The sequence below is a fragment of the Lipotes vexillifer genome, unplaced genomic scaffold, assembly GCF_000442215.2.
Source record: "Lipotes vexillifer unplaced genomic scaffold, Lipotes_vexillifer_v1.1 scaffold520, whole genome shotgun sequence".
Lineage (NCBI taxonomy): Eukaryota > Metazoa > Chordata > Mammalia > Artiodactyla > Lipotidae > Lipotes > Lipotes vexillifer.
The window spans coordinates 2030618-2056502 of record NW_006784004.1 but is presented as its reverse complement, the minus strand read 5'-3'; the positions used below and the strand labels follow the sequence as shown (position 1 = coordinate 2056502).

Here is a 25885-nt window from a genome sequence, read left to right as displayed (position 1 = left end):
AGCAGGAATCTTAAGTTCACCAATTTTGATTTCCTCCTTTGACAAGAGAAAAAGAAAGATCGGAAAAGAGAAAGAAACATGAGCTAAAATAAAAAGACAGATGAAGACAGTAAAGGAAAGAACTAAGCTCAATCAGGATAGATTATCATGTTCTGCTTAGTTTCTTAACCCCCAGATTTTTATTACCTCCACAAATAGTACCATAGACAGCCTCCTGATGGCTGAGTTCAATCTAATGTCCCAATTCTTATCCTTCCTCTAGTGAAAAGGGGATTTTAAAAAATCAATGCTCAGAAGAGTCAGAATCTACTTAAACTTGTAGATAGTCCAGTTCTGACCTTGGGCTAATTCTAGTAACTGGACTTCTGGTTTACCCATGACAGTAATGCAATACTTTCTACTTGATTTCAACAACTTGGATTCTTCATTGCCAGAGTTCTTTGGTGGACCTCCTGTTCACTATACTGGTCCTTTACTGGATCTGTCCTGTTGGAACTCCATGGATCTCACCCTTGAAATACAGCCCAACGGCCAGAGTCTTATAGATTTCCCTTATGCTGACTGCCCATTTGACTTCATAGTTAATATTACACGCACCAATAATGCCAATGATTGTGCACCCCTGTTACATATTCATAATACAGTACAGGGTTATATCTGTCTTGGTTAATATTAACTGCTTGCATAAACTGCCATGTATTAGCTGTCATCACATGCTCAAAAAACTCAACTTCCCTTGCCTGATTGGCTTTCTGCACTTATGATATTGATTGTTATATCTGTTTCTCCAAACACAAATACTTATAGCATCCAAAAATTCATGTCCAGTATATGAAGTTTCAACTCCACTAGGGGATTTTTCCAATTCATATAATAAGTCCATTTCTGGACAGTTCCAGAGATAAATTTTAGATTTAGAGAGGGAGAGAGGTTAAGGGTATATAAGAAGTCCCTTGGGTAATTATACCTAAAGACTTTTAAAATCTATACTCTAATTTTTCCAAGAAATTATGCTACTTTCTCTACAATGTATTTGTAATAGAATATTTGAGCTAAAGCTAACTGAAATCAACTTAGGAAGTATGACTTTATTATTGAAATGAACTCCAGATGTCTTTATAATGGGCAAGTGGAGAAACATTAAATGCCACTGAGAATAGGAATTTTGAGCCCTCCTAGAGTCCTATCTATTCTCATGGCTATTGTTAGAGATGTTTTTCTGAAACAAACATGCTCACTGATGAGTTACAAGTAGATGAAACAAGATGATAAAACCAGACTCCCTTCAGGAAACTACAAACACTTCAGCAACCATCAAATTCCTTACACCTTCAGTCTCGTAAATTATGAGCTATCAAAATTGCACACATTTTGAAAGTTTACTGAATGCAATAAAGTCATCTAGTTGCTATGCTGTAACCTGAGATAATAAGGGACTTAAAAAATAGATTCAGTGGAAGCAAAGCCTGATATCTTTGGGTGTCAGAGGCTACTTTGACCAAGCTCATTTCAAATTATAACATCAGCAAAATTAAGCTATTAAAACTATAAATAAAAGAGTACTGCTGGTCCTAAGAAGAAATAGGACTAATTGGATACTCACATGCCTCTTAGGCTATATTTCTTAAATGTGCAGCTCATCAGTAGTTATTACTAAAGTTGGCAGAAATGATGGACATAGCAAATTACATTTCTAGACTTCCTTTTATGCAAAATGTTTCAGGTCACAGAATAAAATGTTTTGAGTCACAGAATAAAATCTAAGAAAATAGATGTAAACACGCAGACATCAAAATGTATAACTACTTTTGGCTTTACCTTTTCATACTTGCTTTTGCAATGATGCATGGTTAAATAAACCTCATAAATTTAAATTCCAATAGAAAACAAACACTTTCTATATTCTATTTAAGTATATGAATTGGGTGACCTAATTGAAAAAAATAATACCGATAATACACAAACTCTTAAAAACAATTTGAGGGAAATTGGAAATTAAGAATGGTTGTTGAGTCTCAGTGCTCATCGGGGGGTTGTTTCCTACCACTGGTACCATGCTCAGAGCGGAAAAAATTGTGGAAAGAGAATGGAATGATAAGTCTTCAGAAATCATAGCAGAAAGACCAATACTCCTATCAACTTTAAGAAGGAGGCATCATTACCTGTGTGTGTGTGTGTGTGTGTGTGTGTGTATAACAAGTTATTTCAAAATAATGAGCTTGAGGTACAAGGACAGTTTATAACTCATCTAAGATCTCACAGACTTCAAAAGCAGAGCCAAGGTTCTAATTCAAACCTGTCTAATTCTTAGGTGCGGATGGTAGTTCTCATCTAGGTCATAGATTACATTTCATTCTTGCAGCAAACTTTAATAATCCAAACAGTGCCTAGTTTATACTGTTTTTAGCAAGGTTTTTAGACTAAATCAATGCACTTTGAAGATCAGGTCTTCACCACTGTTTCCCCAGAGGTCAGAAAAATGCCTGGCATAGATCAGTCATTTAATAAAGAACAGTAAATGAACAAATAGTTTAGCAAATGAAAAGTGCATTCATTTAGAAAATTGTGTTTATTTATAAACACTAGAATTGCAAATCAAACATTTTCAAACTTACAAAATCTCTAGATGGTTAAATTCATAATTAATGTACAAATGGGTGAGGAGAACTTTTTTTTTTTTTTTTTCTTGCGTTATGCGGGCCTCTCACTGTTGTGGCCTCTCCCATTTGCGGAGCACAGGCTCCGGACGCGCAGGCTCAGTGGCCATGGCTCACGGGCCCAGCCGCTCCGCGGCATGTGGGATCTTCCCGAAACGGGGCACGAACCCGCGTCTCCTGCATCGGCAGGCGGACTCTCAAGCACTGCGCCACCGGGGAAGCCCGAGAACTTTTTTTTATGTAAGAAAATATTATGCTCTTCCATAGAGTCAATAGAATTTTAGAGAAAAATGTCCAAAGTTTATGAAATAATCAGTTGCTTACTGTGATCATCAATAAAAGAGACCGTTTTCTATTTAATAATATATTGTGAAGCATCTATATATAGAAGGAAAGAAATAGGTTCTATCTTATAAATATTGGTCATGTAATTTATTAATTCCTTGATTTATTCACCAAGATAAATGGACTATTTGAGGTACTATCATAAGCTACATCATAGGATCTTTATTCTTTATTCTTCAATATTCTGGATTTATTCTTCAATATTCAATAATATTTGGAAAATACTATATTTGTTCAATTCTTTGTTCAGTGCCCACTAATTCCAAAGAATTATTTGTTGATTAAAAACTGTGAGCAAAATACATCAAGCTTTTCACTGTATTAGTTAATTCTCACAACAAATCTATCATGAGTTCACCATTTTACACAAATGAATACTACTTTTCAGAAAGATTATGCACTTTGCCTAAGGACGCAAAACCAGTGACAAAAGTCCGAAGTCAAGACAAGCACTTGTAACCTTCAAAATCAGTCATTTTACTGTGCCATGATGCTTCCATAAAATCAAACATTGCATATTTTTGTATGTTTCAAATTTAAAAAATCAAAGTTCTTGCCATTGTTTAATGATTTACATAAACCTAAGTTCAGATACCACTACTTTCTTCATCTAAAGTCTTCTCTCTATGGTTCCAAAACCAGTCTCTCTTTTTTTTTAAGTTTATGATTTCTGTAGAAGGAACTATCCTCAGACAAACTGACCAATGATGCTGGCAATGGACAGAAGGCATCTGGTTTGAAAGCCACTTAGTAGGACCACAGGCTCCTCATACTCAACCCCTCTTGGCTTTAGAATTTTCAGAGCATCCAGACATAAACATGAATGCTTTCCTTCCCACAAGTATATAGCAAATCATGTTCCTTTACTGGAAATCTGGAAAAGAGAAAAAATTCTAGTCCTGCACTAAATGTACTTAAGAGATGTTTTAGGAAGTATATTAAATATAATCCACAGGTAAATTTCAAAATACAGAAGGAGAGTGATGCAGTTAAGGGATAAGAGCAGGACAAAGGGCTAAAGATTTTTAGTAACTTTAAAAAATATATATGGCATAGTCTTCATATTTTCAGCCATAAAATTTTTTGTAGCACTCCCAATCATAATTTCTGCTGTTGAGATAATATTGTCACTAAATAACACTACATGATGGGAACAGAAGCAAAATGCCAGAAGACACAATAAAGGCTAGAATGTTGTTCAGAGGCAATTTGGAATATGTCAGTGGCTTCTGGAAAATCTATAGCATCATAAAAACCTCAAAGCCACATTTCCTCTGAAAAATATTAACCAAAGGTATCAAAGATAAAAATGCTTACTTATATATTGGCTGATGACTAAGTTTAAATCAAGCAGTATGAATGGCTGATGTGCTCTACTCCTCTGTGTCATTATTCCTACCACTTCATTCTGAAAGGAATTACTGTATCCTTGTCAGTTAGAAATAATTTTCAAGCCTCTGGGAGAATTTTTTTTCTTTTAAATAAATATGAGAATGCCTATTTTTGAGAAAAAAATGTACTCAAAAAAGCTGGAAGTTTGGAAATTTGGTATGGCCTTTAAAAACAAAGGTGTGATTTCACTTTGGTAAGCATCATTTGGTTGAGTTTTTCATGAAATAGCAAGACTAATTTTGGGAAGTCCTTTATATAATGACAAGCTATGTATTAAAAAAAAAGTAAAATAGAAGAAAGTTTCTGAATCATATTAAAATATCTAACGTCTAAACTAATATTTTAAACAATACTCACTTTGAAACCATAGCTTCCTATCCTCTTATTAGAAAAAATGTAGAAAACATCTGCCAATTTGTTGCAGTGTAACAAAATAAATTGGATAGTAAGTATATTTGTAGCAACTAAAAATTCTTCCTGGGTAGCTTCTCTTGTGATAGTTTTGTATGACTGGTAATGACAAGACTAGAGACTTTTGCCTGCAGTTTCACGGTAGAATAAACAATTTGAATTACTTGATCACTACATAATAACTTACAAAAAAACATTTTATCACATTTCCAGGATCTAAATAAGATAGGAGACTTATTCCAACGACAAACTAATGGATAAAGAAGATGTGGTATATATACAAGGAAAACTAATCAGCCATAAAAAAGAATGAAACAATGCCATTTGCAGCAACATGGACAGAACTAGAGATTATCATACTAAGTGAAGTAAGTCAGAAAGAGAATGACAAATAATATATGATATCACTTACATGTGGATTCTAAAATATGACACTAATTAACTTAGCCATGGAACAGAAACAGACTTGCAGACATAGAGAACAGACTTGTGGTTGCCAAGGGGGAGGAGGGGTGGAGGAAGGATGGATTGGGAGTCTGGCATTAATAGATACAAACTATTATATATAGAATGGATAAACAACATAGTCTTACTGTACAGCACAGGGAACTATATTCAATATCTTAAAACATAATGGAAAAGAATATGAAAAGAATAAATATAAATATAAATATATATATATATATAACTGAATCACTTTGCTGTATACCAGAAACTAACACAACATTGTAAATCAACTATACTTCAACAAAATTAATTTTTTAAAAAAGGAGACTTATTGAAAGGGAAAAAGAAAGTGTTGTAACCAAATATGAAATAATTGCCTTTTAGGGCACATATTAGTAGTAATGGGCAATTAGACTTAGGTAGTAGGGAAATGGAGGTGATGAAAAGAAGAATCTTGATTGGACTTGGAATTCTGGAATGGGTCTAATGTGTTCTGAGATCTGTAGAAGCAAATGTGTATCTTCTTTAGGAAAAAAAAAAAAATCCTCCTCAGAATTCATAGAATAGCAAGTATCAGATTTAGATTCTCAAGGACTTCATGTGCTGAAAATATATACATATATACCTGTATCGCTTACAATAGGCCAGGTGCTTTTTAAGAGCAGCTTTAAATATATTAAATGATTAAATTATCCAACAACTGTCCGAGGTTGAAACAATTTTTATATTTCCATTTTACGTATGAAGAGAGTGAAGTATAAGGAAGTTTTATGCTTGTTCAAAGCCAAACAGCAAGAATCTACCACCAAATATGTAAAATTCAAAAATACATGTGTTTAAAAAACCAGAAAGGATGGATTAGCATATAACATACAACTGAAGAGAAAATTAAGAATAGAGAATAAATAAAGTCAACTGACCTTTGACAAAGGAGAAAGGGAAAACAATGCAGCAAAGATAATCTCTTCAACAACTGGTACTTGAACATTCGGACATCTACATTAAAAATGAAAACGAAGGGACTTTCCCGGTGGTCCAGTGGGTAAGACTCTGCACTCCCAATGCAGGGGGCCCAGGTTCAATCCCTGGTTGGGGAACTAGATCCTGCATGCATTCCACAACTAAGAGTCTGCATGCCGCAACGAAGATCCCACGTGCCACAATTAAGACCCGGCGCAGCCAAAATAAATAAATATTTTTAAAAAAGGAAAAAGAATCTAGACACAGACTTTACATCCTTCACAAAAATTAATTCGAAGTGGATCATAGATCTAAATGTAAAATAAAAACGTATAAATCTCCTAGAAAAATAACATAGGAGAAAATATAGATGACCTTGGGCATGGTAATGACTTTTTAGATACAACACCAAAGGCATAATAATCCATGAAAGAAATAATTGATAAACCAGACTTCATTAAAATGAAAAACTTCTCTTCTGTGAAAGACAATGTCAAGAGAATGAGAAGGCAAGTTATAGACTTGGAGAAAATATTTGCAAAGACACATCTGATGAAGGACTGTTACCCAAAATATAAAAAGAACTCTTAAAACTCAGTAATAAAAAACAAACAACCCAATTAAAAAAAGGGCCAAAGGCCTTAATAGAAACCTCACCAAAGATATACAAATGACAAATAAGCATATGAAAAGACGTTCCACATCACATGTCATCAGGGAAATGCAAGTTAAAACAACAAGATACCACTATACACCTTTCAGAATGGCCAAAATCCAGAATACTGACAACACTAAATGCTGGTGAGAAAGTGGAGCTACAGAAACTCTCACTCGTTCACTGCTGGTCAGAATGAATGCAAAATAGGACAGCCACTTTGGAAGACCGTTTGGCAGTGTCTTACAAAACTAAACATACTCTTACCATATGGTCTACCATTTGTGCTCCTTGGTATTTACATAAGGAAATTAAGAACGTACGTCCACATAAAAACCTGCACATGGATGTTTATAGCAGCTTTATTCATAATTGTAAAACTCTGAAGCAACCAAGACGCCCTACAGTAGGTGAAGAGATCAGTAAACTGTGGTACATTCAGGCAATGGAATATTATTCAACACTGAAAAGAAATGAGTTATCAAGTCACAAAAAAGACATGGAGGAAACTTAAATGCATATTGCCAAGAGAAAGCAGCCAATCTGAAAAGGCCACAGAATGTATGATTCAACTACATGACATCTGGAAAAGGCAAAACTATGGAGACAGTAAAAGATCAGTGGCTGTTCAGAGTTAGGGGAAAGGGTTTATGTGATTCATCTAATTTTACAACAGTAAACACCTAATTAAGAGATTGGAACAATATTGAAATACAGGTCTGTGGTTCAAAGCCTGTTCTTTCAACCATTATTCTAGGACTGATTTAAAAAATATAGATTAATTGAATAATAATTAATGAATTGATTATGTCAGCACATTTTACCTAAGATGAAGTTATATCTTCATTTTTTGCAATATGCATTGAAGAAAGAGTAGACATGGGGAATAAAGACAATATTCCTTTATGAGAAGGAAGATTTTCAGTGCAGTGAAACTACTCTGTATACTATAATGGTTGATCCATGTCTTTGTACATTTGTCCAAATCTATAAAATGTGCAACACCAAGAATGAACCCTAACGTAAACTATGGTCGTTGGGTGGTAATGATGTGTCAATGTAGGTTTATCAATTACATCATATGTACTTCTCTGGCAGGGGATACTGATAATGGGGGAAGCTATGCACGTGTTGGGGCAGGAAGTATATAAAAAAATCTCCGTACCTTCCTCTCAGTTTTGTTGTAAAACTAAAACTTCTCTTAAAAACTAACAAAAAAGGGACTTCCCTAGTGGCACAGTGGTTAAGAATCCGCTTGCCAATGCAGGGGACACAGGTTTGAGTCCCGGTCCGGGAAGATCCCACATGCCACGGAGCAACTAAGCCCGTGTGCCACAACTACTGAGCCCACATGCCACAACTACTGAAGCCTGTGTGCCTAGAGCCCGTGCTCTGCAGCAAGAGAAGCCACTGCAATGAGAAGCCCACATACCGCAATGAAGAGTAGCCCCCGCTCACGCAACTAGAGAAAGCCCATGCACAGCAATGAAGAACCAACACAGCCAAAAATAAATAAATAAAAATAAATTTTAAAAATAAAATGAACTTACATAAATCAATAGGAAAAAGAAAAACAAAAAAAGAGAAAACTAATGAATTGGAAACATGATACAGAGAAATTATTTGATTTTCAGTACAGAGAGTGAAGCAAAGATATGGTAATATATAAGATAATATGTAAGATCAAGAATATAAAGGATAGAATGAGAACAAACATCATGTATACTATCAGAGTCTCAGAAAAAAAAGAATAGAGAGAATGGAAGAAATTATCTATTTGAATAGAGGATAGCTATTAATTTTCTAAAACTGTTAAAGACATGATTTCACAAATAGGCAAAATGTATACCAAGCAATATAAATAAAATATATATCCACACTTAAGTAAATTATAGTGAAACTGCAGAATGCCAAAGACAAAAAACAAAACAAACTTAAAAGTACCAAGAGCACCTAAAGATGAAGGAGAATTAGCCTGGGAGCAGACTCATAAAGGAATATTGTCTTTATTCCCCATGTCTACTCTTCCTTCAATGCTTATTGCAAAAAATGAAGATATAACTTCATCTTAGGTAAAATGTGCTGACATAATCAATTCATTAATTATTATTCAATTAATCTATATTTTTAAAATCAGTCCTAGAATAATGGTTGAAAGAACAGGCTTTGAACCACAGACCTGTATTTCAATATTGTTCCAATCTCTTAATTAGATGTTTACTGTTGTAAAATTAGACGAATCACATAAACCCATGGAATTTCAATTTCTTCATGTATACAATGTATATTATTCCATGACAGCATTGTTTACAGGGATTTTCCCTGGAATGCAGAAAACAAAATACATGGGAAGTATCAGGTTGACCCATATAAAATTATGTTACAGGTCAAAACAGTTGAAAATCAGTTATTATATTCAGGCCAACTTAATATTTATAGTAAATATGGTTTTCATTAAAGAAAGAATCAAGTTTACTTTTAAATTCATATACAATGAAGAGAAAAACTATTTTTCAAAAGAAGAAGCTAGTTCAGAATCAGCCTTGCCGTCTACCCCATTAAAATCTGTAGGAATTACCCTAGGCCTGTCTACTTGTTTCATTAGGTTCAGGCATGCTTTTATTGAAAGCTATAAAGTATTTCCCTGGTATGTCCAACAGACCATTAAGGTGGCCACCATAATACTCTTATCTTGAGTTTGAGCAGGAACTATGACTTGCTTATAACCAATAAGATATGGGAAAGTTGATAGAATATATGTGATTATGTACACATGATTATGAGATTATACTGCATAAGATTATAGCACTTGCCTTGCTGAGTGTCTCTTTCTTGCTGACTCTGAGAAGACAAGCGCCTGTTTTGGAGAGTTCCATAGTAAGAACTGTGGGAAGTCTCTGGGAGCTGAGAGTGTCCCCTGGTAGACAGATAGCCAAGAAAAAGAAACTGAAGTCCTCAGTCCTAGAACCATGAGGAACTGAATTCTGCCAACAACCTGAATGAGATTGAAAGAGGATATTTCCCTAGTCAAGCCTGAGATGAGGCCACAACCCTGTCTGACACCTTGATTTATATTTTACAAGATTCTAAGCAAAGGATCCAGTTAAGTCTTGTCTGGATACCTGACCAACAAAAACTGTGGGGTACTAAATTGTATTGCTTTAAGTTGATAATGCTGTGATATTGTTACTCAGCAATAGATAACTAACACACCTAGAAAGAGAAAGATAAATCATCAGACAGTGGCTCATGATAGAAGATAAAAGGCAGGTTATTCTTTTCAGAGCCATTCACAAATTCTACAACCATACTAACTTGTTCTGCAGTAGTTGCAATCTTTAAAAAACTGCATTATCAAAATAATCTTTAAAAGTAATCTTTTCCATAGAAATCATTTTCACACTGGTAATGGCCAAATGAAGAGGCCCTGAATGGACAATTACTGATATTCTTCAATTCCCCAGGAAGCCACATTTCTCCTACCACAGCAATATATGCCACTGGTGGTATGGAATTATGACATTCAATGTATAGAATAATTCTGTGTTTTTAGTGTACATTGCTCTAACTAGCCAACATAAATTGGGTATTTTGTTGAGAATGTGCTGTCCGAGTAGCCGCCATATTACCGGCTTTTGTGAGACACTTCAAAGTGTCTTAATTGGCTCTGCTGTGAGCATTCTTAGCTGCTCCACTGAAAGATCCTTAGGGCTGCACATGGAGAGAAGAACCATGGAGGAAAGATTCAGGTCAAAGCATCTAGCATGAAGTACTCATGGAGAGGACTCCTTTTTCCAATTGCTCTGCTTTGTCAATCAATCAACTTTATTAAGGCTCCCAGGTGAGCTGTGCATTCTGTTATTTATTCATCCATTGAACATATATTTATTGTCTACTGTATAGCAGGTTCTTTGCTATGTTTGCAAAATTAGATGTTAGACCAGAAAGCAGGGGGGTTGAGAGATACAACCACTCCAAAAAGTATAGTCTATTTGTGGACATGGAAATAGATTGAGCATATCCAGAATATAAAACACTTAGCAGCTGTGGTAAGCAGTCTGTAAAATGGCTCAATGGCCTTGCTTCCTGATATTCATACTCTGTCTTTAAGTAACTTAGTAACCCATTGAATTTAGTAACTCCCTTCTAACAAATTGAATATAGCAAAAATGATGGTATACCACTTCAGAAATTAGGTTATACAAAAACACTGGCTTCCATCCTAGGGTCTCTCTTTCTCTCTCACTCTCTCTCTTGTTTGGATTGCCTGCTCTGAGGAAAGCCAGGTGTCATGTTGGGAGAATACTTAGGCAACATACGGGAGGCCCACGAGGCAAGAGACCGAAGCCTCCTGCCAGCAACCGTGTGAATGAGTCCAGCCACGCCTGGGACTTGGATGAGGGCGCCCAGGCCAACAGCGTGACTGCAGCCTCATGAGGGACCTTGAGCCAGAACCACCGAGCTAAGCTGCTCCCAGATACTTGATCTCAGAAGCCACAGGACAGTAAATGTTTGTTGCCTTAATTTGCTAACTTTTAGGGAAATTTTTTAAAATTCAGCAATAGATAACTATTAATATAGAAAGGATAAGCTTTGTTACAGCTCTAAGTTTTTAAGGGGGCAGAGTAGTGAAATGGTAATTGGGTGGAATGATCTCACAATTGGCGGAAACAGGCCATAAAAGACTGAGTCAGTACTGATGAGAAATGTTTGCCCATTCACTATTGCTGTGTATTGTGTGAGTCAGTTATTCTAAATCAAATGAAAGTTTAGCCACTAAGGTTTCAGAGTTTAGAAAGTCCTCTGAGGAAAATACAGCATGATCCAGTACTTTTGGCTGCATAATGTCCAATTATGAAGACTTACTAAGGACCTTCAAAAAAGGAAAAAAAAAGCAGTTAACAAAACCAAACGTAACCATTTGCCCACTTGCCTTGCTCTGTACGTTTAAGGTAAATGTGTGTGTGTGTGCTGCTTCTTGGTATCTTCAAATACATGTTATTTTGTAAATAAATGAGTTATGACTGCAACAATTATACAAGGTTGAAGAATTTAAAGGGTCTGCAAAATTCTGTATAACACACTCACATAAAACCTATTCAAGATAAAGCATGCAGCAAAGCAGGAGAAAGAATGTACAAGCCAGCATCGGGGCCTGGGACATTTGCAGGCACACCTACACAAAGTCTTTTCTTAGTCACACAGGATGCACTTCATCTATGGGTTATGATCTGTCAAGATATGCAAGAAATTGTGGTTTTAGGAGAGTTAAGGCAAAAGATTCTAGCAGAGTCTTTTATGCCCCACTGGTCATATAGCCAAGCCGAGCTATGAAACCAGTGAAATAGGTGAAATAGGTGTAAGCCATCAATCTACACATCCCTAAATAACAAAAATAAGCTGGCCCTGGGTGCCACCAGAGGGATTTAGCACTTTAGACAATGCATCATAAATTACTAGCTAGTCAATTATCTTTGTCATAGCCAAAGTCAGTACTAGACTTGCAGATGTCCCTGGAGATAAGTATGGATCTGTCCCGGTTGCTCTGTATGATAACTCTATTTTATACAAAGACCATTAAACACACAGGCAAAAAAAATCAATCATTTTGTATATAATGTAACATATGCACTACACATATATAGTTACACTAATACTAAATATAATAAATTATAAAATATATGTATATATTACTATCATAAATGGATATAGACATATGCACATATGTATTTGTGTGTATGCCATTTATACATACATATATATATTATAAATACATATTCATAATAGGCATAATAGGTAACATTTACCATGTCACATGAAATCTAGTTTCTTAACAATGACAAAAGATATGACAAACACAGACAATAAACAAATACAAATAGTTAAGCATAAGCTGATAACAATATAACCAGACAGTTTTAAAGTTTAGAATTATGTAGTTGGGTTCACAATATTCTAAGCTAGCTAGGTGGGACTTATATACTGACATCTTTTGGAGAGGATAGTGAATTGCTTTCTTTATCATGTGACTAATTTAATGATTCTGTTTGTCTAAATGTATTGTAGGCTCCTTTTAGAATTATTTTTTCTTGCAGCCCATGACTTTCTATTCTAATTTGGATCAGTTGCTTTCTAGACCTGCTAGAGATCTGCCATCTTGTCATTTTATTCATTACATTTCTGAGTTAGATTTACTATTTCAATTCTCCACATTCTTACTATTTCTGAGTTTTCCTCATTTTGCTTGAATACATTTTCAAGTCATTTCTCAAAAAGGGTTTGTGTAACTTAAATATCCTGAGTTCTTACGTATACAAAAAGGTTTTATTTTGCCACACATTTGGGATGAAAGTAGCGTTCTAAGTTCAAATTAATTGTCTTCCTGAATGTGAGGCCATATTATTTCATTGTTTTCCAGAATTCAGTGATGCTAACAGGAGAGCTGGAACCCTCCCTCTCTGACGACCTCTGCTTGTGCAACCCTGGATTGAGGTGTCTGCTGCTCTTTTCCATCCGTCTTCATGTTTCCAGCTGCTTTCTATCTTCTGGATGTTGCTTTTGTCTGATGAGCCAACACCCATGCATTTGACATTATGGGCTTATTCCTTTTGTTTCCCTTTACTGTTTTATAAAAGCGAGGTTAAACTAAAGTGAGGTAGAAATATTTTGTGAATCTGCCTTCTTGCTAACTTTTTAAATAGATGAAAAAGGAAAAAAAAAACACACTGCTAGTCCCTGAGCTCAAAATTATTTGACTGTAATTGTGAAGATAGGATGAATACATTAATAAATACAAATAATGAAGAAGGGATAACTATTTACATACTGAAGTAGTTGGTAGAAGGAGAATAAATAAATACTGTAAGGGAGATGGTAAGAGAAGTACAATATTTTAACTTACTGCTTCTTCCCTCAAAAATAATTTTGTTTTTTATCAATATCAGTAATCTAATTCCTCCTTCTAGTTACATAAGGATTTTAAGGCAAAGTAGTAATTTTGCACAGCAAAGGAAACTAAAAACAAGACGAAAAGACAGCCCTCAGAATGGGGGAAAATATTTGCAAAGGAATCAATGGACAAAGGATTAATCTCCACAATATATAAACAGTTCATGCAGCTCAATATTAAAAAAACAAACAACCCAATCAAAAAATGGGCAGAAGACCTAAATAGACATTTCTCCAAAGAAGACATACAGATTGCCAACAAACACATGAAAGGATGCTCAGCATCACTAATTATTAGAGAAATGCAAATCAAAACTACAATGAGGTATCACCTCACACCGGTTAGAATGGGTGTCATCAGAAAATCTACAAACAACAAATGCTGGAGAGGATGTGGAGAAAAGGGAACCCTCTTGCACTGTTGGTGGGAATGTAAATTGATACAGCCACTATGGAGAACAGTATGGAGGTTCCTTAAAAACACTAAAAGTAGAATTACCATATGACCCAGCAATCCCACTCCTGGGCATATACCCAGAGAAAACCATAATTCAAAAAGACACATGCACCCCAATGTTCATTGCAGCACTATATACAATAGCCAGGTCATGGAAGCAACCTAAATACCCATCGAGAGACAAATGGATGAAGACGATGTGGTACACATATACAATGGAATATTACTCAGCCATAAAAAGGAAAGAAATTGGGTCATTTGTTGAGATGTAGATGGATTTAGATACTGTCATACAGAGTGAAGTAAGTCAGAAAGAGAAAAACAAATATCGTATATCAATGCATATATGTGGAATCTAGAAAAACGGTACAGATGAACCAGTTTGCAAGGCAGAAATAGGGACACAGATGTAGAGAACAAATGCATGGACACCAAGGGGGGAAGTGGGGGATGGGGTGGTGGTGGTGGGATGAATTGGGAGATTGGGGTTGACATATATACACTAATATGTATAAAATAGATAACTAATAAGAACCTGCTGTATAAAAAAATAAAATGAAAATTAAAAAGTAAAAATAATAAACTAAGCTTTACCAGCAAAAAAAAAAAAAAGTAGTAAAGGAATGAGCCTTTAACCTTTGTTAAATCACTAGAACCTACATTCAAAATCAACTTTAAAATATCTAGAATCTTAAAGAAATACGGGCAGCAGTGTTTATAATAAATGATAATCCCTATATCAGCAGAGAAATTTTACAATATAAATTCTTCACTTAACTTTAACTGCTACTGATTTTGGCAGACAGTAAAATTAAATGGTGGATGATCACCAGAATATATTATACTTTCTAAGATACTGCTGGGTTACTAATACATTTCAGGAGAAGAAACATTCCCGGGTCCTTAGCCTGCTGTGTGGGATTGTTAAGCAGTAATGCTTTCTTTTGTAATTGACAAAAGAGGAAGTTGTAAATTACCATGAGCTAGAGAATTCAAATATGTGAAATGAAAATATTTGTCAGCAGAAACCAGCATGGGCACATGGTGGGAAAGAATTTCCACATGCCTAAAATCCCTTTGGCTTTTCTTGAGCTACATCCTTACTGAGCTGGGTAAACAGGACACCTGATCAATGTTTCCAGAGACTCTTTTATTCCACTTGTTCTATTCCCAGCATTGTTATCCCAACTGTGGCTATCATTTAAAATATACTTCCCTTCTTCAGTCAAACAATCCTTTCTTCCTTCACTGAAGATCTTGAGATATCCACTAAGTTTATAGTATTCCCCAAGTTTACAGTTTTCACCAAAAGGTGAAATAATCTTTAACTCACCCAATCATGATAAACGACTTACATGTGGACTTTATGTGAAAATATTCACATCTATTCATGAAGCTTATAGATAACACTGTCATTTGAAAGTATTGGCCTTCTGATAGTGTAAATGCAACATTGCCTTCTTTTGGCAGTAGATACCTACTGTTCACCTTAGAAATGCTTAATCCTTCACTTACTACACTTACTCTTGTCTTGGAAACTTGGCAATATCATCATGGCTATTGTGACCACCCTCATCCGAGCAGCACTACATTTGAGGAATCCCAGAAAAATGGACATGAAGGACAGGTGGGAAGGAGAGGCTGGGAATGAAATGGCTAAAACTATTGCCAGTTAAGCTCTGCTATCTACACCAATTACTTAACACCAAAGGAAATGCAGTCTGATTCATACATTCAACTTTACATGGTTTATGCTCTCCACAAAGCCAGAAGAAAGAAAATCTGAGAGATGTCCCACATCAGTTTATTTTCTAGGTTCAGTGACCTTGAACCTCAAATATAGTTTTTCAGATGAGTATGTAAAAGTTGTACCAGCTCACATCAGTAACTGTATAACCAGACTTTCCAGGCCACATATAATGATCTCTAAAAAAGTAAAATTAACCTGTCTTTACAACTGAGGACTATTAATACATGAAACAGATACTTGTAATGACTGGAGTTATTTCATTAGTTTCATAAATCAGACTTTCAAGATGGAGTACAAGGAAGGAGATTCTTACCAGATATTAGCTCCCTTTTAAAAACATAAACTATGTTGCAGTTTATAAAATATTTTACAGTAATTCTATTATAAAGAGACAATTGTTGGGTTACCCAGGTGATAAAAAGGCTATTCCAGAGCTTCCTAACAACTGTTAGGAAGGGTGTGTTTTAGAGGGTTACTGGGGTGTTGAGATATTGATGCCCATAGCCCTCAGAAGGGCTGGGAAAGACCTAAGACTGTTTATGACCCTAGAGCCTCTGATCCCCCCTGGCCTTGAATAGCCACTTCTCTTTTCCCAGTGGCTGTGCAAACACTCTGATTTTATTATTTCCTCTCTTACAAAGAATGTCTAGTACTTAGTAAATCTTAAAATGAATGAAGTCAAAGTCCCCATCCCTTTAGGTTTAAAATAAAATGATATAGTTTGGTACAATATTACTGTATTTGAACAATAATAGGATTACAGGACTATTAATTTTTTGTCATTATTGTCGCTAAAGAAATAAAAAAAGAAGAAACCCCTGAATGATCCATTTTTCTACTTTTCACAAAACTTCATAGAAACCTGTATGTTTATCTTGCCACTATCTTGGTAATAGAATCACGTTCACATCGTATATTCTAAGGTACATCATCCCTGAAACACTTAGATTTAAAGTGGTGTCATAATACCTCATTTAATAAAACCACCAGGCATAAAGCATTGTTTTATGTTCATTTTTAAATTTTCATAAACCATCTGAAAGAAATGGGTTTGGAAACAAGCTGCTGAAAGGCTGTGCTCCTGTTTGGGTGATATGGATGGAAGCATTTCCATTGTTCCAACACAGATGATGACCAACCAAGCTGGAAAATCAGTACTCAATTTCCCTTCTCTGGGTCCTTTCACTCCCTTTTTTTTTTTTTTGGCGGTATGTGGGCCTCTCACTGTTGTGGCCTCTCCCGCTGCGGAGCACAGGCTCCGGACACGCAGGCTCAGCGGCCATGGCTCACAGGCCCAGCCGCTCCGCGGCATGTGGGATCTTCCCGGACTGGGGCACGAACCCGTGTCCCCTGCATCGGCAGGCAGACTCTCAACCACTGCGCCACCAGGGAAGCCCCAGCTCATCTATTTTTAATCTATGCTTCATTTAGCATCAGCTTCACAGTTCCATATTTTATATTTTCCAGATTTGGGAATATATCAGCTCCTCTTTATGATTGTCTGAAATCTACCCTTAAGCCCTCTATACCATTTCCTTCCTTGACAATAAAATTTCTACTAGTGTGTCAGAACGTATTCTTTTTATTAATAAGGATATTACTAACAGTGGCTTTTTAGATTATTCCATGTACCTACCTTTCTTAGGATCTAACTATATCAAAAATGTCAAAAAAAAGGCTTTGCATTACCCAGTACACACAGGGGATTTCAGTTTTGATGGCACTTTTTATCTGACAAGTTTATATTTCCAATAACTTAAAACATCAAGGTAAGTAAGTACCCTCAGCCTGCTCACTAGATCTGGGTCCTATTCAAATCCAGGTCTCTTTGGACAAAAAAACAGGTTTTCCACTCAGAAGCTCTAGAAGCTTCTTTCTTCAATTCACAATGTTAGTTCAAAGTCCCAAACTTCTGCAGCAACAGAAGTACTTTTAAGGCCAGGGGATCTTACTCTTCTTTAAAGAGGCTAAATTGTCATTTAACTTTTGATTTTGGCATCACCAACAAGAAGACACTGGTTATCCAGGATGGCCAAGTGATATGCAGATAGAAGTGGTTTATTAATGCTCTCTGACTGTGTTAAAGGGTGTCAGATTAGGGCTGAAGCCAAAAGTAAGAAAGTGCATAATCCTAGAGGCCTGTCTCAGACTGCTACCAGGGAAAGGAAGTTTGCCAGCATATGCTTCTGAATTTGAAGGCACGGCTGCTACCCTTTAGAGGGATTTGCTGGAACCATTAGTGAAAATAGGTTTAGTGGGATCTTTCAACAGATGCAGTTCAAGGATGGTTCCTGGAAGTAATTGTTTATACAAAAGTCATGATCTCTTGTTCAAAAGCTTGCTAAAGAACCTTTTAAGAATCTGATCCGAAGTTCTCTGAAAATGGCTAATATCTGACTCTGGGCAGTAATGAATCACTTCCCTGATCTTTTCTCTGCCCCAGCCTTTGGCATAGTACACTGCTCTTGGGTTTTGTTTTCTTCTTTTTGTTTTCTTTCCCCACAAATTGAGATGACAACTTGTCCTCTTGCTTAACTGTAGTAGAATGTGTCACAGTATAATCTTACAATGAATTTTAAATTTAAAATTGGGAGAAGGACTTGAGTACTCCTACAATGTATAAAATGCTATTGGGAAATATGAAAATAAAGTGTGGTATCTACCTTTAAGTACATTACAATCTAGTGGGAAAAACTTGTATGTAAATGGCTGATTATGATACAAGGCAAAGTGAAATAAGCATTAAGTAGAGGATAAGCTCATCCATGGTAACACAGGTAATGGAGCAATTAATTCTAACTGAAAGGGAATCTGAAGCTCCTTTGTAAAGGTGGTGGCATTTGAGAAAGTTATAAAGAATAATTATAATTGTAGAGGGCTAGTAGAGAAGAAAAGGTGTTTCCCTGCTGGAATAAAATTAGCATAAGCATATAGGTTCAATTCAAGAGTTGTTTTGTTCTGTATCATTTTAATCTAGCACACGCAAGACATTATGGTAGGCTTTGGAAGAGATGCAAAGAGAAATGATACAAGTTTTCTTTTCTCCTATCTTCTGTTTTGAAAGAAAAGTCATTTCTATATAAATATACCTGAAGAGTTCATCAGTAACATATAGTTGCCTGGAACAATGTACCTGAGTGGCAAGTCCTTTAAAATCTACAGCATAGGAGACCAAGAGGAGCTCACTATTTCCAGAGAGAGTAAAAAAAATGTTTCTAGAGTACACGAGGGTATGAGCTGTTTCTTGAAAGGTGGATAAAATTTGATGTGATAAATAAGGCGCAAGGGTATTCAAAATAACAGGTACAGCATGGACAAGACCTAAAGGCAGAAATGATCCTGGCATGCCCATGTGATTGTGAAAGCAACAACTTAGATGGAGTAGAAGGTGCATTTTGGCCCATGCTAGGAAGAAAAAACCAGAAATTCACGTTTAGGTGAATTCAAACGCCTACAAAGTTCAGGTAGGTATCTTAAGTGAGCAAAGCAGACTGGGCATATAATGAGAGGTAATAAAGGAGACCATGGCCCAGTCTCAACCAAAAGAAAGACACTACTAAGCTCCAGCCATTTTCGTTTCCACGGTAAACTCTGCTCTAGTGTTGCCAGACCCTCCAATTTGTTACGATAGGCCATTAATCTGGATATATATATATGTATATGTGTCTATGTATATATATTCATATATATAATTAGAAAGTAATTCTTATAATAAAACATAAAACTTTGTTGGTCAAAACTCTACTGGACACATAAGAATTCTCTGAGTCACACTGAATCACATCCAGTATGTGGACCACTGAGTTTCAACCTCTGCAGGACTGTAGTGGGCAAGGACTGCTGGAACTAAAGCTTCTGCTTTATATCCTAGAGCCACTTAAGATTATAAACAGAGATGCAACATAAGGACAGTAGCTAAAAAATGCTTTAATTAGGCTACAAAAATGCAGGCTATTTGTATATGAAAACTATTAAATGAAGGAAATTGATCAGAATTACTAACTGCTATTAAAGTTTTTAAAATGTTTTTTAGAGAAATTCATCTTAACAATCTATCCGTTGTTTCATCCGGTCACAAGAAAACTTTACAACAAAAATTTGGAAATATTTATTGCTCTAAATTGTTCTCAACTGTCTCATTTGCCTTTAAGAAGAAAAATTGCAGCTATACGACTCTTCTCCACTCTAACAGGGGAAAGGGTTCAAGTTTGGGCCTGAAAGAGTACTTGATGAATGACACTTTATTTGCCATCACTACCAGCTGCCAATGTTGGAGGCCATCAGGATGTCTTGGTCAGGTTCATTTGTGTGCTTGTTGTGTTTTGGTCCATGAGCCTAGCTGACTTTGAAACCAGGTGGAGTTTGAGTGATTGCAAAAGATGCTTTGGGTCCTGCTGATTTCTGAATTGATAGAATTCATAAATCACTCACAAAAAATATTATGTGTGTCCACTCTTGATTTAGGTTTTCTCCCAGCCTAGTGTGAAAAAACTGAAATTGATGTTAGGTATACAACTTCTAAGCCTTCACATTGCAATCCAGAAGGCTTGTTATTTAACAAAAAAGCTAATATTTTCTCTCCCCTATTGGGAATTCCTGACAGGTAGAGGTGCTTAGTAACAGGGAAGAATTGGGCGGAATAAAAATTTCTCATGGAGATTACAATACTCCGCCTCAGTCTGAATGAAATGTAGCATTCCAGATGTTGCCTACATTTCACTGAAAACCAGCTGGTTGATTTTATGAACAATGCAAATCCTGCAATGTAACGGGGCTTCTCTAAGTGCTGATAAAACACTTAGAAGATCAACAAATCTTGAAAATGTGCTAATGAGCCACAAAGTCTGATTAAAAGCAAAGGTGTAATGTTCCAAAAACATTCTTTGTGATTTAGAGAAGTATGACTTAGGTTTCTTCATTGATGACAGTACTTTAAAGGCAAATTGTGCAAAGATAAGAAAGTCTCATTAATAAGAACAATTCACAATAGCTCCTTATTGAGTTATTTTCGGAAAAAGGGTTAAGACCTGAGAACTCCATAAAAGGAAAAGAAAGAAAGAAAAATAGGCCACATATACAGACCATTCACTTGCTAAAACATGAACTATTAAGGCTTCATAACATAAAACATGACATTTTGAATTATTTAATTTGATGATTATTTATAAATAGCAAGTCCAAGTTATAGGCAGATGTGAATAAAGATGAACATCTTCTGTTACTTAATTGTGGAGGATAGAATAGTTGGAAGTATTTTTCATAGACAATACCTCTATGGGAGAGAAAATGCTCACATATTTTAGCTTTGGTTAAGATCAAACTGATCAAATTAGAATTTTCAACTAATTTATTGCTCAGAATTCCCTTTAGTGAGGAATGCTTTTGATAAATTTCAAGGGAAGCTGTTTGCAGAAAAGTTTGAAATTAGACATAAAAAACCCAAAATGAGAAGATTTTAAGATAAGCCAAAAAGTATCTAAAAAACTAAAATGACAAAATTGGAAACTATACTGTTATATTACTAATAAGATGTGACTTATACAGAATAACCCAGCATTATTCCATATTACTGTATTTGTATTTGGGGTACAGGACATAATTTACCTGGAGAATTTCAATTAAAGTTACATACAAGTAATTAGAGGAAAAAGGATTCTCTCTCTTCTGATTGAATGATAATGTAGCCATATTGGTTAGTTATTTTGTAAGGTCATCATAAATCATACAGGTATTGACAAAATTGTAATTAAATGTGTAAATAACTGTTTCATTTTTGTTTTCTGATTTCAGATTATAAGAATTGATTGTGAATGGAGTGTTCCCACAACACATTTCACATTCTGGACATTTCAAAATTTCACTTCCACTTCTTTGCATATGAAGTCCAGATATGGGCGCTATACTATAGAGAATAAAACTATAAACTTAGTACCTTATACAGACATGGTGACTATAAGAGTGTTCACAAGACATTACCAATACGATTACAAAACTGAGACAGAAACAAGATATAGGTACAATTTTGGTAGACTTTAGTCAGTTCCCTATCATTTTTCACTGGCTAAAAGGAGAACCACTGATGCCTTCTTCTTTTTACTTACAATTCTATCCCCAGAAGGTAGAAAAAAATCAGAGAACTCTGTACTTGATTTTGACCAACAAGAAAGGACCAGCTAAATTTAGTTTAGGGAAGAGATGCTGAACTACTCTAACACAATTATCTCCTTAAGCAAGTAAATGTATCGCCACACCTCGCTGATAAAGCAACTACCCTGTACCCTATTTGTGACACCAGTGACTTTTGAGTAGTATAGAAATATCATATCAAGAGTTGCAAATACACCTCCTTCATCTTTCCTTAGTATATCTTAAGCATTTCATTGTTTTAGAAATATTTTTAAAGAGATACTGAGAAAACTATGCGCCAAGATTCATTAATGAGTTCTGTATCAACATGCTAGGAAAAGAGCAACACTAATCATCAGTTCTCCACAAAACTTGCCAAGGCTACCTTGTGGTATAGCTCTTCAGAACTATTCCCTAATGAAGGCTATTCAACTGCTGATAAGCTTATCTTTGTTAATTTCAAGGAGCAGCTTCCTCTCCCCGCAAATCACCCATCTCCATCCCTTCTACCCCTTTCACAAAACAAGTATGTAAATCCAAACATAATACGCCCCATGCATAACGTGAACAATTCTCTAGGTAGGATCAATGACTTAAGTATGGAATTTCAAATATTTTAGGAATCATGGGTCCACTGTCACTCTCCTCTTATGAAGTAATTAATAAGAAAAATTCAGCCTGAGGTTTTCACAGATTACAAGGGCTTTTCACAAGAAAAACTACTGCTGTGATGACTTCTAAAAATGGTTGGTTGCCCTCATTCAAATTGTATCCACTGTTTTTGAATTCATATGAATTTAAATGCTTCTCTGAATGTTCTGTAAGTGTCTTGGAGAAATGTTAATAACAATGCTAAAATAAGAATACTATTTTAATGTGTGATTCAAAAACTAAGCATTTATTAGCTGATTTCAGAAAATATTAACTTCGGTGCTGCAACCAAAACAAAATCCTGGTCTGGTATTTCTTAAGTAATCAAAGATTATGTGAAAGAACAAAATAGTGTTTTGCAAACAGACTGCAAAAGAAGGTAGAAAGCATTTCTCTGGAAACATAGGACAAGTTTGCTCTGTTTAAGCAATGTAAACAAAAACCTGGGGGGTACCAATCAGACAGCTAAAAGAGAGCTTGGAAACTATTACATACTTATCACATCTGGCCTAATTATATCTCCTAACAACTCTAGCATTAATAAACATTCATAAGTGGCTAAAGGCCTGTGGGTAATTTATATAATGCATATATGTATAAAAGCCTTTTTTCTCCAGTGAATATATTTACTTCCCAGAGATAAATTTCAAATCACACAACCACAGGATGCAAGCCCCTATCAGATAGTAGATCAATCTATTTCAAAACAATCCACACAGACTGAAATCTCCTTTCCATATGTATGAATATTTGGTAGCTATATAGATGCAAATGTCAGTAAGAGAGCAGCTGTTATTGGGGACAGAGACTTACCAGTACTTGTCAGGAAGTTAACATTTCTCATCACACCTTCTGTGTAAGCTCCTGGCTCGTAACTGTCCATTTCACCTGTGACAATGTGGGCAACTCTTGCGGCCCGTCCTCTGATAGCACCTGCAGCTCGATCTAAATTATCAGCATCCTGGTCTCTCAAGGCTATGATACATTTGTTGACATCTTCTAGGATATGACTCTCTGTAAGTAAACAGGTCAAATTAGTTTCGTATTTTTTTTTTTAATCACACAAATCTAGCATACTATAATTCATGTTAATTTCTGGTTGCGGATAATGTGCACATTGGGAATAAAAGACATTGACAATTAAGAAGAAAAAATACAGATGTGACTTTGCTTATACCTTTTTCAATAGCTCATCTTGTAAAACAGAAATTTTGCATTTTTATCAGCAAATTTTACAGATTGCATCTTATTTTAGATTCTAGTTCCAGTAGATTAGATTTTAGATTTGAGTGACTTACAGATGGAAATTAATGAAAGATTCTAGATTAAAACAAAAATAAAATGTATAATGATGGAATACTTAATCCTGATTAAGCACAATACCATGCAGATTATGGAACTCTTAAAAAAATCACCTGCTCTAAATATATAGAAAAATATAACTATGGTGTTCCATTCAACTAATGTTCACTGATGTACGATATTTAACACAATTACAGAAATATTATAAATTAGAAAATGATGAAAACAGTGAAATATATAATTTTATACTGTAAAGCAATAACCTCACTACATCTGTGAAAACACTTATATATAAAAAGGGCTTTAAAAAGATTGATTGATTTGAAGTAAATGAATCCCAGAGAAATTTGCTCACTCTGAAGAGTATCTCCAGACCTCTTTCTCTCCTTCCTTCTTTGCATGATTAAGGCATGAAGACAGCTGGGAGTTATTAGTATAGTCCAACAATGTTTTCTTTTTCTATAAAATGATTAATACTCCCGGAATAAAACTAATGAGTGGAGCTGAGTAAATATGTAGACTATCAACAAGCATGGGCAATGATATTTCTAAGAAATTAAAAGAATACTAAAGAAATGGTTTCTATTTTTATTAAATGAATCCCCACCCCAAATCTTTAAAGACTCTATTACTTCAAAACACACAGAGAAAAACTACAACAAAAAGGCCTCAGTAATTCCAGAACATATTGTTAACTTCTCCTTCCCCCTCCCCCCCCCTTCTCCCTCTCTCTCTCCCTGGATTTGCTGACTTTCTGCAGGTAAGCTACACAAGACACGTATTCATAAAGCTATGTCCTTGCAGAGTCACACCTTCCTCTTATTTTGTAGAGCATAATATCCAAACCGTCAAAGAATATGGTCGTTGGTGAACTTCTTAGACCTGATGTCTACTATTCCTCTGCAAGTCCCTCATGCTTTAGTTATATCTATTTTACAGTTTTCCAAATCTGCCATGTTTTTTCATGCCTCTGTGCCTGTGGGCATATTAGAACCTTGACCTAGACTGTTCTTTTGGGTTCCTGGACCCAATGTCAACGTGTGTGTGTGTGTGTGTGTGTGTGTGTGTGTGTGTGTGTGTAGGCTTCCCCACAACAACAAGCAACTCTCTGTACACCAGCTGGGTGACCTGTAATTCAACTCAATTCTGACACCATCTACCTGGAGATAAGCATCAGATTCCACAGGTTAAGGGTTTAGTCCCACAAGACTGCCCCTTCCCACCCCGCTACAGACACCAGTCGAAAGCCTAGATGGTTACCTGTGCTTCTGCTACAATTTGAAGGTTCCCCCCTTCTGGACTTCAGACGCTGGTCCAACTTCAGGTTGTTACATATATTTCTGACCAACTAGCTATAAATCAGAGGTTCCCACAGCCTCCTTTTTAGGTTTGATTATTTTGCTTAGAGTAGCTCACAGAACTCAGAGAACCATTTTACTTACTAGATTTAACTTTTATAACTCAGGACCAGCCAGATGGAAGAGACGCAGAGGGTAAGGTATGGGGAAAGGCCCAGAGCCCCATGCCCCCTCCAGGCATGCCACTCTCCCCAAATCTCCATGTGCTCACCAACCTAGAAGCTCTCCAAAACCCATCCTTTTGGGATTTTATGGAGGCTTCATTACATAGGCATAATTGATTAAATCACTGGCCATTGGCAACTGATTCAGCCTCCAGCCCCTCTACCCTTCCCAGAGGTAAAGGGGTGGAACTAAAAGTTCTAATCACATGGTTGGTTGCCCTGTCAACCAGCCCCCATTCTACAGCGGGGGCGGGGGGGGGGG

General features: G+C 35.9%; 1 protein-coding gene and 1 non-coding gene across 2 annotated transcripts in view; one reads left to right on the top strand and one right to left on the bottom strand.

Annotated features, from left to right (window-relative positions):
* Nucleotides 1–25885, bottom strand: part of CTNNA3 (catenin alpha 3) — a gene marked incomplete at its 3' end in the record, with an annotated part of 1444109 nt that overhangs the window by 210831 nt on the left and 1207393 nt on the right. Inside the window, exon 12 of the mRNA XM_007456477.1 lies at nt 23613–23813. Within this exon, the coding sequence (XP_007456539.1) occupies nt 23613–23813 (201 nt within the window). The remainder of the gene's footprint in view (nt 1–23612; nt 23814–25885) is intronic.
* TRNAG-CCC (transfer RNA glycine (anticodon CCC)) lies at nt 6277–6349 on the top strand. The gene has a single exon. It is a non-coding gene; the product is annotated as a tRNA-Gly (tRNA).